Genomic DNA, 13727 nt, shown 5'->3' with positions numbered 1-13727 from the left:
GGATGGAGCTGACATCGCCTGCGCCTGCCCCCAGCCACTTCTGCGAGGGACGTCTGACGGTGTCCTGCAAAGGGCAGGGCACCGGGCAGGGTGGGATTAGTAATGGGGCTGTGGAGCCTTTGACTTCTAAGGCACTCAGATGGATCTAGGTCCAGCTGAGCATAACACCAAATTGCTTTCAACAAAAGCCAAGATGGCTGTGAAAAAACAAATAGGTGGAGAAAACAACTGCTAGCTCAGGTGAGCCTTGGTGTTAGGCTTGACCAAGAGCACAGGCAGGAAAACCCAGGGGGGGCATGGTTCCCAATGGGCAGCCCTGCCTCCCAGCTTACCTTGCACTCTGGGCACTTCTCCTTCAGCTTCCTGGCGATGCCGGTGATGGTGCCTCCTGTGCCAGACCCAATCACCACCATGTGGACCTTGCCTGCAGGTCAGGGAAGAGAGAGGCTTGCAGGGACTGAGCATGGCTTCCAGCACGGTCTCCCCTTTACTCAGGGCCCTGCGCAGATGCAGAGCCCATGTCCGTCGGCTGCTAGAACCCCATGTGCGGAAAGGATAGTCAGTGGTCATGCTAGCGGCCAAAGCGTAGTCGTGTGGAGAAGCTCAGATGAGCTTGAAGGATCTGAGCACAGTTGATCCTGCCTCGGCACAGGGGGCTGAAGCTGACCTCCAGATCTCCCAGTGGTCTCCATGATTTCTGTGTCTTTGGCAGCTACTGGCTTAAGGGGGAGGGAGGATCTCAGCACTTCCAGCCCTTTAAAACCGCACCACGTCAAAGCAAAGCACACATGTGAATAGCAGCACAATATCAATAACAGGCACAACTTTTCAGCTAGTGCTAGCATCCACAGTGGAGAGATGGCAGAGCTCTGCCCTGGCACCTGTGTCGGTCAGATGTAACCCCACTGGCACCAGTGAAATTATACTGATTTAGGACTGCTAGGAACAGAATCAGAATGAGGCCTTCAGAGCCTTATGCTGCAACTGCACTGGGAAAAAGGATTTATCTTATCACTGCTGGCAGTGAGTAGAAGCAAATCTAAACGTTGTAGTGGAGGGAAGGCTGGGACTTTCTTGTTCCTGTTGCTACCTGACTGTTTTACTGTTATGATAACTGCTCTCCAGTTAAAACCTTTGAGTCTTTTTTACATTTTGCTGTGCTCCCAGTACTGGCAATAAATTTCACTTCTATCTGCACAGACGTGAACTGGGATAATCCTTTATCTTCCCGCAGCTGTCACACCATTAGTCATTAGTCTGTGAAGTTTCAGTCTATTTTGATTTGCAAATCAGTGCTGGATCAGCCTGCCATGCCCTGATGGACTTGTATTCCCCAGTGAGGCTTCTTGGGCCATCTTGCCTTCATCTCAGCGGCGAGGTTGCTGAGATGTTGTAGACACAAGAGACGGACTCTTCCTCCTTGGGTACAGCCTGAATTTTTTAAGCCTCTGGCCTCCTCCCCTGGCTTTCGAAATGGGAGGCCATAGCAGGGAAACCCCGCAGGCTCAGGTGGATCTAGAGTGGATTATGTGAAGTTGTTGCATCCTGTGTGTCAGTATTATCAAGGGTGCCTTCACCTACGGAGGCCCTTTTGGCCGTTTCTATACATTTAGATCAATAAATGATGTAAAATAAGCCTCTCAGAGAGGGCTATAATCCTCCGCACATCCTCAGCACATAGAAACAACAGCGCAGACGGTACCTTCACACTGTTCCAGGATCTCCTCAGCTGTGGTGTCGTAATGAGCCAGGGGGTTGCTTGGATTTCGGTACTGTTTATTTCAACAGAGAACAGCATGAGTTACTGTGTGAAGCATAGGTCAAATACCAAATTAGCAATAGCTCCTGACCAGCTTTATGCAGAGTATGCAACTGCCCCCTCCACTCCCTGGCGAGGGGTGTACTGCCACCCAGCCAGGCCAGGTCACAGGTATTCCTCCTGGTTGTCACTTTGGGACAGGTTTCTAAGGACACTTGGGATTTGTCCACACTGGAGGATTAAATGTGCCCACGAACACTCACTGTCCGGCATTTGGTGCCTATTTCGTGTGGGAATGGTGCGGCCGTCCCATATGCTGCATTGCCAGATTTTGTGGGATCTGGTGGTTTTGTTAAAACCCTAGCTGCTGGATGCAGGAGAGCTCCTCAGTATTTTAGCTATTGCTTAGATAGAAACATTTTTAGCCTTTTCTGTTACCTTGAAAAAGTTGAAAATACAGCCTGACAATATTCCTAAAAAGCTCAAAAAACAAAAAAATCCTTCCTCAAATGTCATATTAGAAAACTTCTTTCAAGTATCATATATATAATTTTGTGAGCTGCTTTGTCATTTAGGGGCATTTGTGGCTGGCAGCACAGCAAATGAGGTGGCTGGGAAATGTGGGCCATGGTAGTTGTCCTACCTGTACAGAGGGATTTACCGCAGGGGGTACACAGGTACAGCACTGAAATGTGTGCAGCCCCATGCTCACACCTGTAGACCCATTGCTTCTGAAAAGCATATTCAGACACTGAGCTCCCTTTTTGTTAAAAGGAAGGAAACTTATGGCTTCCCTGACTTTTCTGCACTATAGGAGCTCCCTACCCACTGTAAGGATCCCTTCCTGCAGCGGGGTCAGACCAGAGGAAGAAGTGCGCTCCTGTACAAGACCCAGTGCTGCAGGAACCGCTGGCGTGAATCAATGGTGTTTGCCCTTCACAGCATGAGGCTTATTTTTGAGACAGAACAGAGGCTGCTAGCCAGGTATAAAAAGTTATTGTTTCAGGTCAAAGTTAAATCTGAAGAAATTTGAGGAGTCTTTCAAGTGTGGAAGAAAACCCAGTCTCACGCACATCAGGCTTTGGCACGAGTATTACAGGTTTGGAAGTGTCCCTTATTTTGTTTCTGCCACCCTGTGCTTTACAGAGAAGCAATTAAGTTTCAAACGCCATAAAACACTGATGAAATCTGCCTCCATTGCCAGTTTGAGCGAAGCCCCCGAACACAGGCAGACTTGGAGCACACGCTATAAACCGTGTTTGGAAAGAGTCGGTGGAGGAACGGCGTTTACCTGGTCCAGGATGTGAGAGTTTGGGATTTCACTTTTCAGCTTCCAGGCAACACGAATGTTAGACTCCGGGGCATCAAAGCGGGTGCACGGGGTCCTCACAATTTCAACACCCAGCGCTTTCAGAATATCGACCTTTGGGAGGGAAGAAAGTAGATGTAACACAACTGATCCCACATAGCGATGGTAATCCGAACCTGCGGGCTCATGGCAGCGTCAGATGCCAGAAGAGCTTTGCATGCAAGAGACATTTAACATTTGGAGATACAATGTCTGATTCTCGGTTATACTATCTCTGACATCCTCCTGGCACCCAGGGCCTCCTGCCTGAAGCAGGCACACGGATTCAAGCCTGGCCTTATGCCCTGTCCTACTCGGGGGGCAGGCTGGGCACACGGTGGAGGTGGGTAACACTGTGCTGCTCCTTGGTGCCTGGGGAAGGGGGCAGAGGGAACCGGGGTAGGGAGCAGCATCTCCTATGTGCCGTGGTCTGAGCCCCTGCATGCAAGGAGGACGTCTTAAAGCTGTCTTTGCCCCAAGTCCCTTCTGTTCCCTCAATAAGGAGCAAGTGCAAATAAGCCCTAGGGTATTAATTCACTGAGAGATGTGCCTGTTGGGAGTAGAGGAGATCAAAAGAGAAGGGTGGGTGAGTGTCAGGGCGCCTGGAGGTGAAGCCCATGGCAGCTAGAGGTGGCATCTGACCCAGACGGAGCTTAAGTGAGATTTAGGTTGAAATGTGGGTGGTGCTTTGGAGAAGGGCTCAGCTTTGAGCCAAGTCAGGGTCCAGGTTTGGCTGCACTGGTATGAGTTCAGTTGAGCAGTTTGTGAGACTTTTGGCTCCCCAACACTAAGATTTCTGCCATCTCCGAGATGGCAGTTTCACCTGATCATCAGCTCTTGTGCAAGTGACTCGATTTCCACCATCTTGAGAAAGCAGCTCAGACAACCATGTCTCCAAGTTAAAGAAAACCGTACAGACGTAGAGAGACCAAGTGACACGTCAGATGTCGGAGGGGAAGTTAGCAGGAGTGGCAGCTGAGCCCCAGCATCTGCCTGTCTCTCCTCCGCTCCATCCAGCCCTTGCCCTCACAGACAGCAGATGCTGCTCCATTTCTCTGCAGCCACGCACCGTGTTTGGCTAACACGTGACCCCAGCTGCGCTGCTGACACTAGATAATCAGCTGGCCATCACAGTGTGCTTTTTTTAAATCAAGAGGAAATCTTCTGAACAACTACAAAGCTATGTCAGTGTGTGTGGCAAGGCTCGTTACCCTTTAAAGGACTCCGTCTCTAGAAAGAGAGATGCAGAGAGAGACAGGGAAGGAGGTGTTCCCCGGCTGTGGGGTAATACTGTACAGAACTCTGACCTTTTCCATGCTCATTTTCTCTGGCAAGACAATGATGCAGCGGTAACCTTTCACTGCAGCTACCAGTGCCAGCCCGATTCCTAGGTGGTGGGGAGGAAAGGGAATAGGTTAACAATAGCATTTGGCAAGGCTGACTGACATGCATTGCTTCCTATGTTCCTCTCTCCCGCCAGTGAACGTAACCTAGAAATGTTCATCAATGAGCTACAGGTGAGGGCATCCTCCGCGAGCCTCTCGGGATGTGCCGGGAGTGCCAGGGAGTGCAGGAAGATGTGCTAGTGGGTGAGCCAAAGCTGGGGAGCGCTTTCCTCCCCTCACCGAGGCTCAGGCCTCTTGCTTTGTTTTCCGAAACACAGGACAGAGGTGATTTTGCTTCAGGAGTGCCTTTCCCTCCCCCTGAAACGCTCTCAGTTGTGGGGACACACACACAACGCTGCACATGTCACCCCGCGGCAAGCAGGCGAAGGGGACCTCTGCTCCAATTTCACTGGGGGTGATGGATGGAGCCAGCTGCTCCCCAGCGAGAGGGGGAAGGTGAGTCCGGAGCAGTGTGTCCCTGCGGGAGGCTGTAGGGAGCATGGTGCCGCCTCAGCTGCCCCGGCTGGGCAGGGAGCCAGCACGAGCCACCTGGGGAACAGTGCACAGGTCCCCTCGCCCCCGTGTCTGGGGGGTGTCCGGGGAAAGGGGAGCTGGCTCTAGGGAGCCTGCAGCAAACGGGCTGGTAAGGGGCAAAATTCTTAGAGACGAGCCCTGTTCTGCACGGCTAGTGAGGGGTAGGCGGCGGCACTGCAACAGCAGAGGGGAGCACAGTGAGGGACAGGGCCTCAACTCTGTCCAGAGCGCCTTGATGGCCTCTGCTGTGCCTTTTTGCAGGAAAGCACACTATGCACACAGACATCCCTGGCACACTATGCACACACGTGTCCCTGACGTGGTGGGGACACTGGTGCAAGCGGCAGCAAAGGGACATGGAGGTTTGCACTGATGGTCCTGTGCAGGCTGCAAAATAGAGGGGAGGCTCCTCTGTTGTCCCCCCTCATCTTGTACCTCACCTTAATCTAGTGCCTGAGCAGGATGACAGTGACAATGAAAAAAAAAAGATTATTTATCTTCCAGCCCATCAGGAAAACCCTCTCTGGGAACCTCTGAATATTCAAGAGTTTCCCATCTGAAAACACCTGGGGTTGTCCTCCAGCTCCCGAGGCTGTTTGCTGCTGTCAGGTAACCTGTCATGCATGCCTGCACAGGCGTGGGACCCTCGCAGGCCCTTGGGAATTTCAGCAACAAGGCACCTCAGCACCCCGGGCTGTCTGCGGCAGCCGGGAGGGCAGCTGAGGGGAGGATGGAGCCAGAGCCGTGAGGCCCCAGGCTGACCTTGTAACTGCAAGTACAAGAGCTCCTCATATCCCTGCCCCTCCTGCAGCCCCTCAGAGATGCCACCCTCCCTGGTACCCCAGCGAAGGGAGCATCCCTGCCCTTCCCACCTGTGTTTCCTGAAGTGGCTTCAATCAGTGTGTCTCCTGGTTTTATAATCCCGGCTCTCTCTGCATCTTCCACCATCCTCAGGCTGATGCGGTCCTTCACACTGCCCCCCGCGTTGAAGTACTCACATTTTGCCACTGGAAATGAAGGGGGAGGCTCCATCAGGGACTGCAGCTGCAGCTGGGAGCACCAGCTCCTTGCTCCCCCAGCCCTCACTGCACTCATTTGAGGACACACATTCCTCCCCTAAGAGACGGTCCTTTGCTCAGGAAAGTGCATCCACCATCTGCTTACAGGGTGCCACAGCTTGTCATGGGATTACCCGTCAGCATACCTGCCCATAGTCCATCTTTCCCCCACGTTTCGTCTATCTGCAGCACCCTGAAGGCAGTGAGCAGGCATGGTAAGTCCAGGATGGGTTTAAAATCAACTGGACATACAGTGATTGCTAGGTGGAAGGTCCCACTCTGGTACGATACACCTTGCTGTCCTGCCTTGAAGACTCTTCTCTGAGCAAGGCACTGTCAGGGTTAACAGCAAGGTCTCATGGTCTTTCCTGGGACATGGCAGTTATTAATAGGTATCTAAAAAGGTGCCCTTCTGTAAGGATGATCTGTATCTGAATGTATCTGAATGGAGTGCCATAAAGAAAAACAAACAATAGAAAGGGCGCTTTCAAGTGTTAACCAAAATTATGCTTTCTTCCCTGAACTACCAAAAAAACGAACTAACAGAGACTTTCCTCCAAGGCACGCTCAAACTGCAAGGCACACCTCTGTTCCTAATCAGGCCCTCCACACTGCTAACGCTCGGGGCAGGACTCTTCCCACCAAGGTTTTCATGAGTGTCTACATCTGAACTGGTGGTACTGAGCTCTGTTTTATGGACAACAGGGCAAAATGGGTACTTTCAGGGTGTCATTCACTTCATCCTAGCAGAGACAGCTACTTCAGGCTGGCAAATCAACCAGATACTTGAGCAGCCAAAGCAACGGGAAAAAAAATCTTGTGCTCATCATTACATTTTATAATGCAAAGTGCCAAAACTTCAGCTACTCAGAGATCCCTGGAGGCACAGAGATTACAAGGTAATCGTGTCCAACCGTAACTGCTTCCTTGACGCGGCAGCGCTGCAAGCTTTCATATATTTGCTTGGTAAGGAGCTCTGCACTGATCTGCAGCTCAGAGAGGACCATGCAGCTGCTCTGCCTGTCCTGCTCTCCTTCCCCTCCTGTACCGGGGGAGGGAGACACCACCCCAGCAAACAGGGTCTCCCTGGCTTCCTCGCTGCTGTTTGCACCAAATCCTCCTGCTCCCCTAAGGCACTTGCCCCAGCAAGATATCCTCCAAGGGACAGGCTGCTTCCGAGGGGGACCAGACATTGCAGACCTGTCCTCCTGCCTCTGCCACCTCTGCTCTACAGTCCCCTACCGTCCCCTGAGGTCTCATTACAGGAAGCGAGAGGTGGTGCAACATGGAGGGGCCCGAGGATCCCAGATCCTGAGAAGGCATCTGGTCGAAGAGCACAGCACACTCCATGTGGCCATGTGCCCGGTGGAGGCTGGCTACCAGGCGGATTCCCGGCTGCCACATAGAACTGCAAGGTCCCGCTGTGCCCTTTTATTGAGTGTGAGCACTCATCAAGTCTCTCCTTCCTACTCAGCTATGTGACACTCATGAATCTTACTGCCTGAATCTTACTGTCCTTCTGCCCGATTTGGCTGAAATTAATTAAATAGGGTGGAAAGTTACAGGAAAGGAGACTGACAAATCCATATACACAGAGACAGCCTAATCATATAATCCTTATTTCTGTAGGGGACCAGGCTAAAAACAACCCTTGCACGAGATACTACCAGTGCTATGCTAACATCCCCTTGGGAGGAGGACTTGGGTCCTGCCGGAAAACCTGGCCCCACAGCCAGCACCTTGGCCTGCTTTTAGCACCAGGGCCTGGCACGCGAGTCACTGATAATCCCAGCTGTCTGCAGCCCCCGCTGCTCTGCCCGAGGCTGCGTTTTGGGAAGGTCCCCAAGGGAAGCTGTCGGTGCCCCCAGGACAGTGGTGCAGCAGACGGGAGTGCCTGCCGGGCTCCAGCTGACCTGGCGGAGACCACGCCACGGCAGAGCAGAGTCCCCCCTCCATGGGACCTCTGCCTGGCAGCCAGAGGCTACGCTGCCGTGTGTCCCCCCCCAGCCCGAGCTGCTCCCTCTGCCCAGGCAGGCTGCGGGAAGAGTCCCGCCGTGCCCTTTGCCCCGTCCCAGCCACCACGTTTCGGGAAGGCTCGGCCAGTCTCTCCTGTGCGCTCCGCGTGCTACCCCAGCATCCCTGCCTGTTGCCATGATGTCATCCACCCATCCCCAAATTCAGCCCAGCTCTGCTCTGAGCTTATGCTGCAGTTATTTGGGAGGAGAGATGCCTCTGCTACCATTAGCCCCCTGCTCATTGCAGCTTGAAACCGTCCTGTTTGGTCTGACAAATGACTGTAGTGTAAACTAATAAGTGGGAGTACACAACACATGCCACATCTGACCCTCCCCATCTGTGCTTGCTCTCCACAGAGCCTCTTCTGAAGCCCCCCTCCAACACCGCCCCTCACCCTCACCTCATGGCACGGAAAAACCTGGTGGAAAGGGGACACTCACAGAGCTCACACTTGAGCCCATAGGACTTCCCAATCTTGTTGACTCGGACCATTGGGGTGCAGCCAATTTTCTTCAGGATGTTGGGCAAGATCTTTGTTTCTTCTGGCCTGAAATAATGCAGAAAAAAAAAAGCAATATGTCAAATCAAAGCAACTGTTATGCAACATGAATCAAGATAAAATCTCAGTGAGGTTTCAGCAACTTTAGCAAGGCCACCAAGGGACACCCCAACTCCAAGAGAAAAGGTCCTCATCGACAGTTAATGGCAACAGGAGCTAGTTACGGTTTTCCATCACTCTTACAATGAGTTATTAATTCTTTTGCGTAAAAAAGAAGGTAATTAATTTTCAGGGCTGTTCTGAAACGTCTTGTTCTGGAAGGCCCTAGCCAAACCTATAACTAAGTGAAGTGAGGAGAGCTGACAAGCCTTGGAACTTTACATAGTGGGTGAGAAAGCCAGAAGGCCATGCACAATACAAGGCTCCTCCTCTTTCCTCCGTCCTACCCAGCACCACCTCTGCTTTTCACATTTTCAGCTATCTCTGGGCCAGCTGTTGCTTGCCTGGCCAGGACTCCCAGACTTGCAAGGATGGCTCCAAGCCATCAGAAAGGCCCAAGCCACAGGGGACTCCGGAGGGTTTTTTGCAAATAATTAAACTGAGCTCTTGGATCAGTACAATCCAGCCTCCCGGTTTCGCTAGTCTTTGTCAGACTCCGGCAGAAGCCAAGAACAACGTCACAGCAATTGCAACCAGAATGAAAAAGACTTGTTTGCCCAACATGCAACTGAACACATCTTGCCACGCAGCCAGCGAACTCGTGTCCTTCAACTTTTTAAAAGACAGAGGGAAAAGATTGACAAGGGCTGCATTTATTGGGACCACAAACATATTGTCCCTGGTTGATAGCCAGCACGTCTCTCTCTGAGTGGGGGTGACAAAACCCCACTCCCTCGCTGTTCAGCTCTCCTTTCCACAGCTCTTGCCTACTATCACCCTTTGAACCTTGAACCCAGGTTATCCTTGTCTGCTATCGCAGCCAGGCAGATGGCTGTCTGCTGACAGAAAGTCCATATGGTGCAGGGATGACATGCTGATTTATTTAAAGACACACACTACCCTCCAGGTTTTGCAAACATGATAAAACCACTTCTTGCTTTGCAAGAGTACAGGGGTAGTGGTTTAGTGCAGGTCTTTACTACTGAAAGGAGTCAACCTCCTTACATCTCAAGCCCAGAAATGATGAAGTATTATGCGTGCGCTGTTACCTTTCCCTCCATGGAAAGCGTTACCGTGCACATTACAACCTCTATTGAATGCTGGTAAATGTGAGGCAATAACGCAATGAATGAGCTTACCCCACAGCTGCAGCCATTCTCCATCTGCTCTAAAAGCCACCGAAACGCTCAAGGATTTCAGTGGAGCTGAGCCATGGCACAAGGAGACTCCAGCTCCTTCAGACGGCGTTTAACTAAAGCCTGGCTTTCAAAAGAGTGATCTGCGTATTACGTTACACATCTAGATTGCAGGAAGTCAGCTCGAGAGAAGAAAGCAAGGCCATTTATTTACCTTCAGCCAGTAATTGTGGTAAACGAGATGCTACCATGCCCTTTGAACCCCAGCAAGGTGTGCTGTGGCATGGCAAGGTGCTGTGTGGCTCCAAGGTCTGCAGTGGTGGAGCCTGGTGAGGGGATGGAGAAGGGGAAGGCAACTTGCGCTGCCTTGCATATTGGGGCGAGCCTTGCCAGGAGGGCAAAGGTGGGAACCAGAAACTGGATTGTTCTTTTGCATTGCCACCAGCTCCCCTAAAAAGAATAGCCTTTCTCTCACTCTGGAGCACATTTTCTGCAGTTCCTATCAAATTCCTTTCCTAATCGCTACCATATTCTACTACAAAAATAATATGAGCACCGTCAGCTTCCTCCCCCAGATGCATGAGCTCTGTGCGTGGGCCTGAAGGCAGCAGGTCTATGGATACAAGAATCTGTGGCAAATGCCTTTGGTGCTCCTAAAGGATGTGGTGGGGACACTCTGGACCTGCAGCTGCTGTGTCAGTTCAGGATTGCATTGGACAAGGACAGTTTTTCTCCAAGATTTCTGCTTTTGCTCATGGCATGTTATTCCATAAGGTGTCCAGGGGGAAAAACAGTCCTGGCAAACCAAGTGATTCTTGCTGAGATTATAGCGGGTCACAATTGGCTAAAGTTCTAGTCTACCTCTGTATCTTTGGAAAAATTTAAATAATTAATATTCTTAATTAAATTAACTTCTTGTCTTCTCCCTCCTGCCCCCATCCTCTGCTTTTACCCCCAAAACTCAATCAGGTTTCACATGGGAATCTCAGAAAGTCCAGAGATTTTTGCTACATCGGCTGCCATCTGTGGTTTACCCAGAGGAGAGAAAACAAACCAACCCCCTCCATGCACTTCTGCAAAGTAAAAGAAACGGTGTGAGGTGTCCCAGTGTATTTTCTCCACTGCTATACAGTGGGTTACGTTTCAGTCCCTGCCCCAGCAACACTGCATGGGCCCCCCTCAGCCAGACCCCATCCCCAGGGAGGTGCCCAATGCCTGGGGCTGGGGCTGCCCCAGTGCCCGCCCTGCTGCCCACCTCTTGGCTGGGGACCGGATGGGCCCTGGCACCAGCTCTACCTTGCTGCCCCATGGCACTTGACGTTAATTTGCTAAAAACCAATAATCTTATCCTGTTCAGCATGATAATTGAGAAAAAAAAAAAAACATTTTGACTGAAAAGAGCTGATCCTGTCCTCGGGTGTTAGCTGCAGGGATTACACTGGGTGAGTGCCTGGATGCACGTTTGCTGGATCAGCTCTGAGGCTGTGGGGCCCACTCCTCCTTCACGGGCCAGACCCGGAGGCTGCTTTGGGCTTCACACATGCCGGTGGCTGTGCTCTGGCTGTGACCTGCCTGGCATGCCATATGAAGCTCCCTCAGCCAGCTCCCGGCTGGCAGGCATCCACGCAGAGCAGTGCCGCACCTCCCACGGGTTCCAATTCCTCACATGCTAGAGCTGAATTCATCTTTTACATCTTTGGCACAGCAGTTCCCCTGACATTTATAGGACAGCCTTATCTACAATAGCTTGTCTGGCTCTGGTTTGCCATTAAAGCACCTCTCATCTAGTGCCTAGTCTGGGCATTTTGTCAGGCTTACCTCACCCTGGGAGGAAACCTGCTGCTGCGAGGACAAGAGCCACTCATAGCAATCACTTCGCCTTGCACTGCGCTCTTGGGTCACTTATGCAGAGTGAGAAACCTCTGCGTGGGCCATTTTCTACTTATTTAAAAGCCCAGGCCCTGGTAATCTGTTTTTGTGAAGCTCTTTTAGCCATCGGTGAAGAAATCTTCTTACACACAGCCTTGGACTGTTTGAATGAACAAGGGCAGCCAGACTGCAGCCCTTCGACTGATGACTGCATGGATGTTACTGACTGGGCTGTACAACAGGATGGGTGCAACAGCTTTGGGGTGTGTGCGTGCACTACACTACAGCCAGGAGAGCCGTTACTGCATCTCCTCGAGTGCCTAGCAGTTGGGAGCGCCTTCGCATCCGCTGTGCAACACCAGACCTCACAGAGTCCACTTTGCAAAAGCGTACAAATCTCTGGTTGAAATCTACCTCTGAAATATCTTCATCTTAATGCTTCTAAAATGAGATGCCCCGAACTAGCAGATGCTTTCAAATGTGTGCTGGAAAACACAGAGCTGACTCTTCGAGCCAGCCACGTCTTTCTGCAAGATTAAAGGGAGTGAGAAAGTTCTTCCTGGAGAGGAGATGCTAGGTGGGTTTTGCCTTCTGGAAAATAAACCGTCATCAATGTAACATATGGTCAAACTACTGACTTCTAGTCATGACCATCCTGGTGTAACAACAGTACTTCATCTTCAGAAAAAGATATTGAGCTTCTGGCACACTGAAATAACCAGCAAGAAAGAATTACTTACAAGGGAATACAGGAGTGTGGAGACTTGGTGGCAGGCGTTGCAGCTGTCCATGTGCACTTACTGGGCAAGTTGGGAAGAATCCACGTGCTGTCGGCTTTGTTTTCCTGACTTCCCACGCAACTGCCGTTCACAAGCAGGCACGTTTTGGTCAGCTCCTGCGTTGTGGAAATAGAGACCCACAGTCACCTGGGAGGAAAAGTGGGCAGCCAGGCAACTGGGCAATAATTGTTGAAGGCAAGGAATGACTTCCATGTTTGGGTGTGAAAGCAGGGTGGCCAGCCTGCCTGGGGCATCCCTACCGCAGCATTTCAGAAACCCGGTTCTACAAATACATCAAATTGCTCTTTTTGGAGTGGTATACTAAACCACATACATGGTAAACCATCACCTGGCCACCATCTCCAGTAAGTCTTCCCCTGCTCTAATGTACATTGAAGCATCCCCTCCACTAGAAAATTTGGTGCTCTGTATTGAATTATTTGGTCAAGAGCAATGCCTCAAAGGGCCAGAGGACACCTCTACTCTGGCATCCAAGTGTATTAAAGGTTGAAAGAGAGAATCGATAGAAAAAAAACATCAGGGAAGGGCAGCAAAGATGCTCAGGGATACAGAGCAAGTTCCACAGTAAAACAGCTTAAACAGAGGAGGATTCATCAGACTGGAAATGAGACTGGTGGCTGGTGGTAAGAGCAGGCTGTAAATCCTGGGGGATCTGGAGAAGGTGACTGAGAAACACTTTTTTGTTTCTCAGCATCAAATAATAAGGCAGAAGAAAATTATCAGGAACAATTATAGGAGCAGAGCAGCTAAAAGTGGGACCAGAAAAGAATTAAACAAGATTGCAAAGGTCGAGTTCCTTAGCGGCTTTTAAACACACTGCATCTAATGGTACCTGTGGTCTGTGAACATGGTAATTTGCCGTGCTGGTTTCTCTGTATTGCTGGAGCACATACAGAGAAAAGGAGGAGGCTGGTTTTATAGTTTATTCTCAGCATCTGCTCCTGACCAATAGCAGAAACAAGGGTTACATGGAGCTTTGGTGTGACCCTCTCTGATGTGACCCTCTGCAATTCATCAGACACCCTTTGGTGCTAAGGAAACCAGCTGCATGGAGAAAAGACACATGAATTCGGTAATTGGAAGTTTCTTTTCTGGTTTGTTCATAAAATGGATTTGCCCTGATTCAGCCTTTGTTGAGCAAAGGGACCTTGCAGCTCAGTAGGA

At 50.9% G+C, this 13727-nt stretch overlaps 1 protein-coding gene across 1 annotated transcript in view; it reads right to left on the bottom strand.

The window, feature by feature from the left end:
• LOC104078468 (cystathionine beta-synthase-like) overlaps positions 1–12658 on the bottom strand; it is a gene marked incomplete at its 5' end in the record, with an annotated part of 23096 nt that extends 10438 nt beyond the window's left edge. Inside the window, 7 exons of the mRNA XM_009580113.1 lie at positions 333–424; positions 1703–1772; positions 3051–3182; positions 4415–4494; positions 5899–6033; positions 8541–8647; positions 12504–12658. Of these exons, the coding sequence (XP_009578408.1) occupies positions 333–424; positions 1703–1772; positions 3051–3182; positions 4415–4494; positions 5899–6033; positions 8541–8647; positions 12504–12658 (771 nt within the window). The remainder of the gene's footprint in view (positions 1–332; positions 425–1702; positions 1773–3050; positions 3183–4414; positions 4495–5898; positions 6034–8540; positions 8648–12503) is intronic.
• Between the last annotated feature and the right edge of the window lie 1069 nt (positions 12659–13727).

Source organism: Fulmarus glacialis, unplaced genomic scaffold (genome assembly GCF_000690835.1).
Source record: "Fulmarus glacialis isolate BGI_N327 unplaced genomic scaffold, ASM69083v1 scaffold6786, whole genome shotgun sequence".
Lineage (NCBI taxonomy): Eukaryota > Metazoa > Chordata > Aves > Procellariiformes > Procellariidae > Fulmarus > Fulmarus glacialis.
This window is presented reverse-complemented; position numbering and strand designations above follow the sequence as displayed.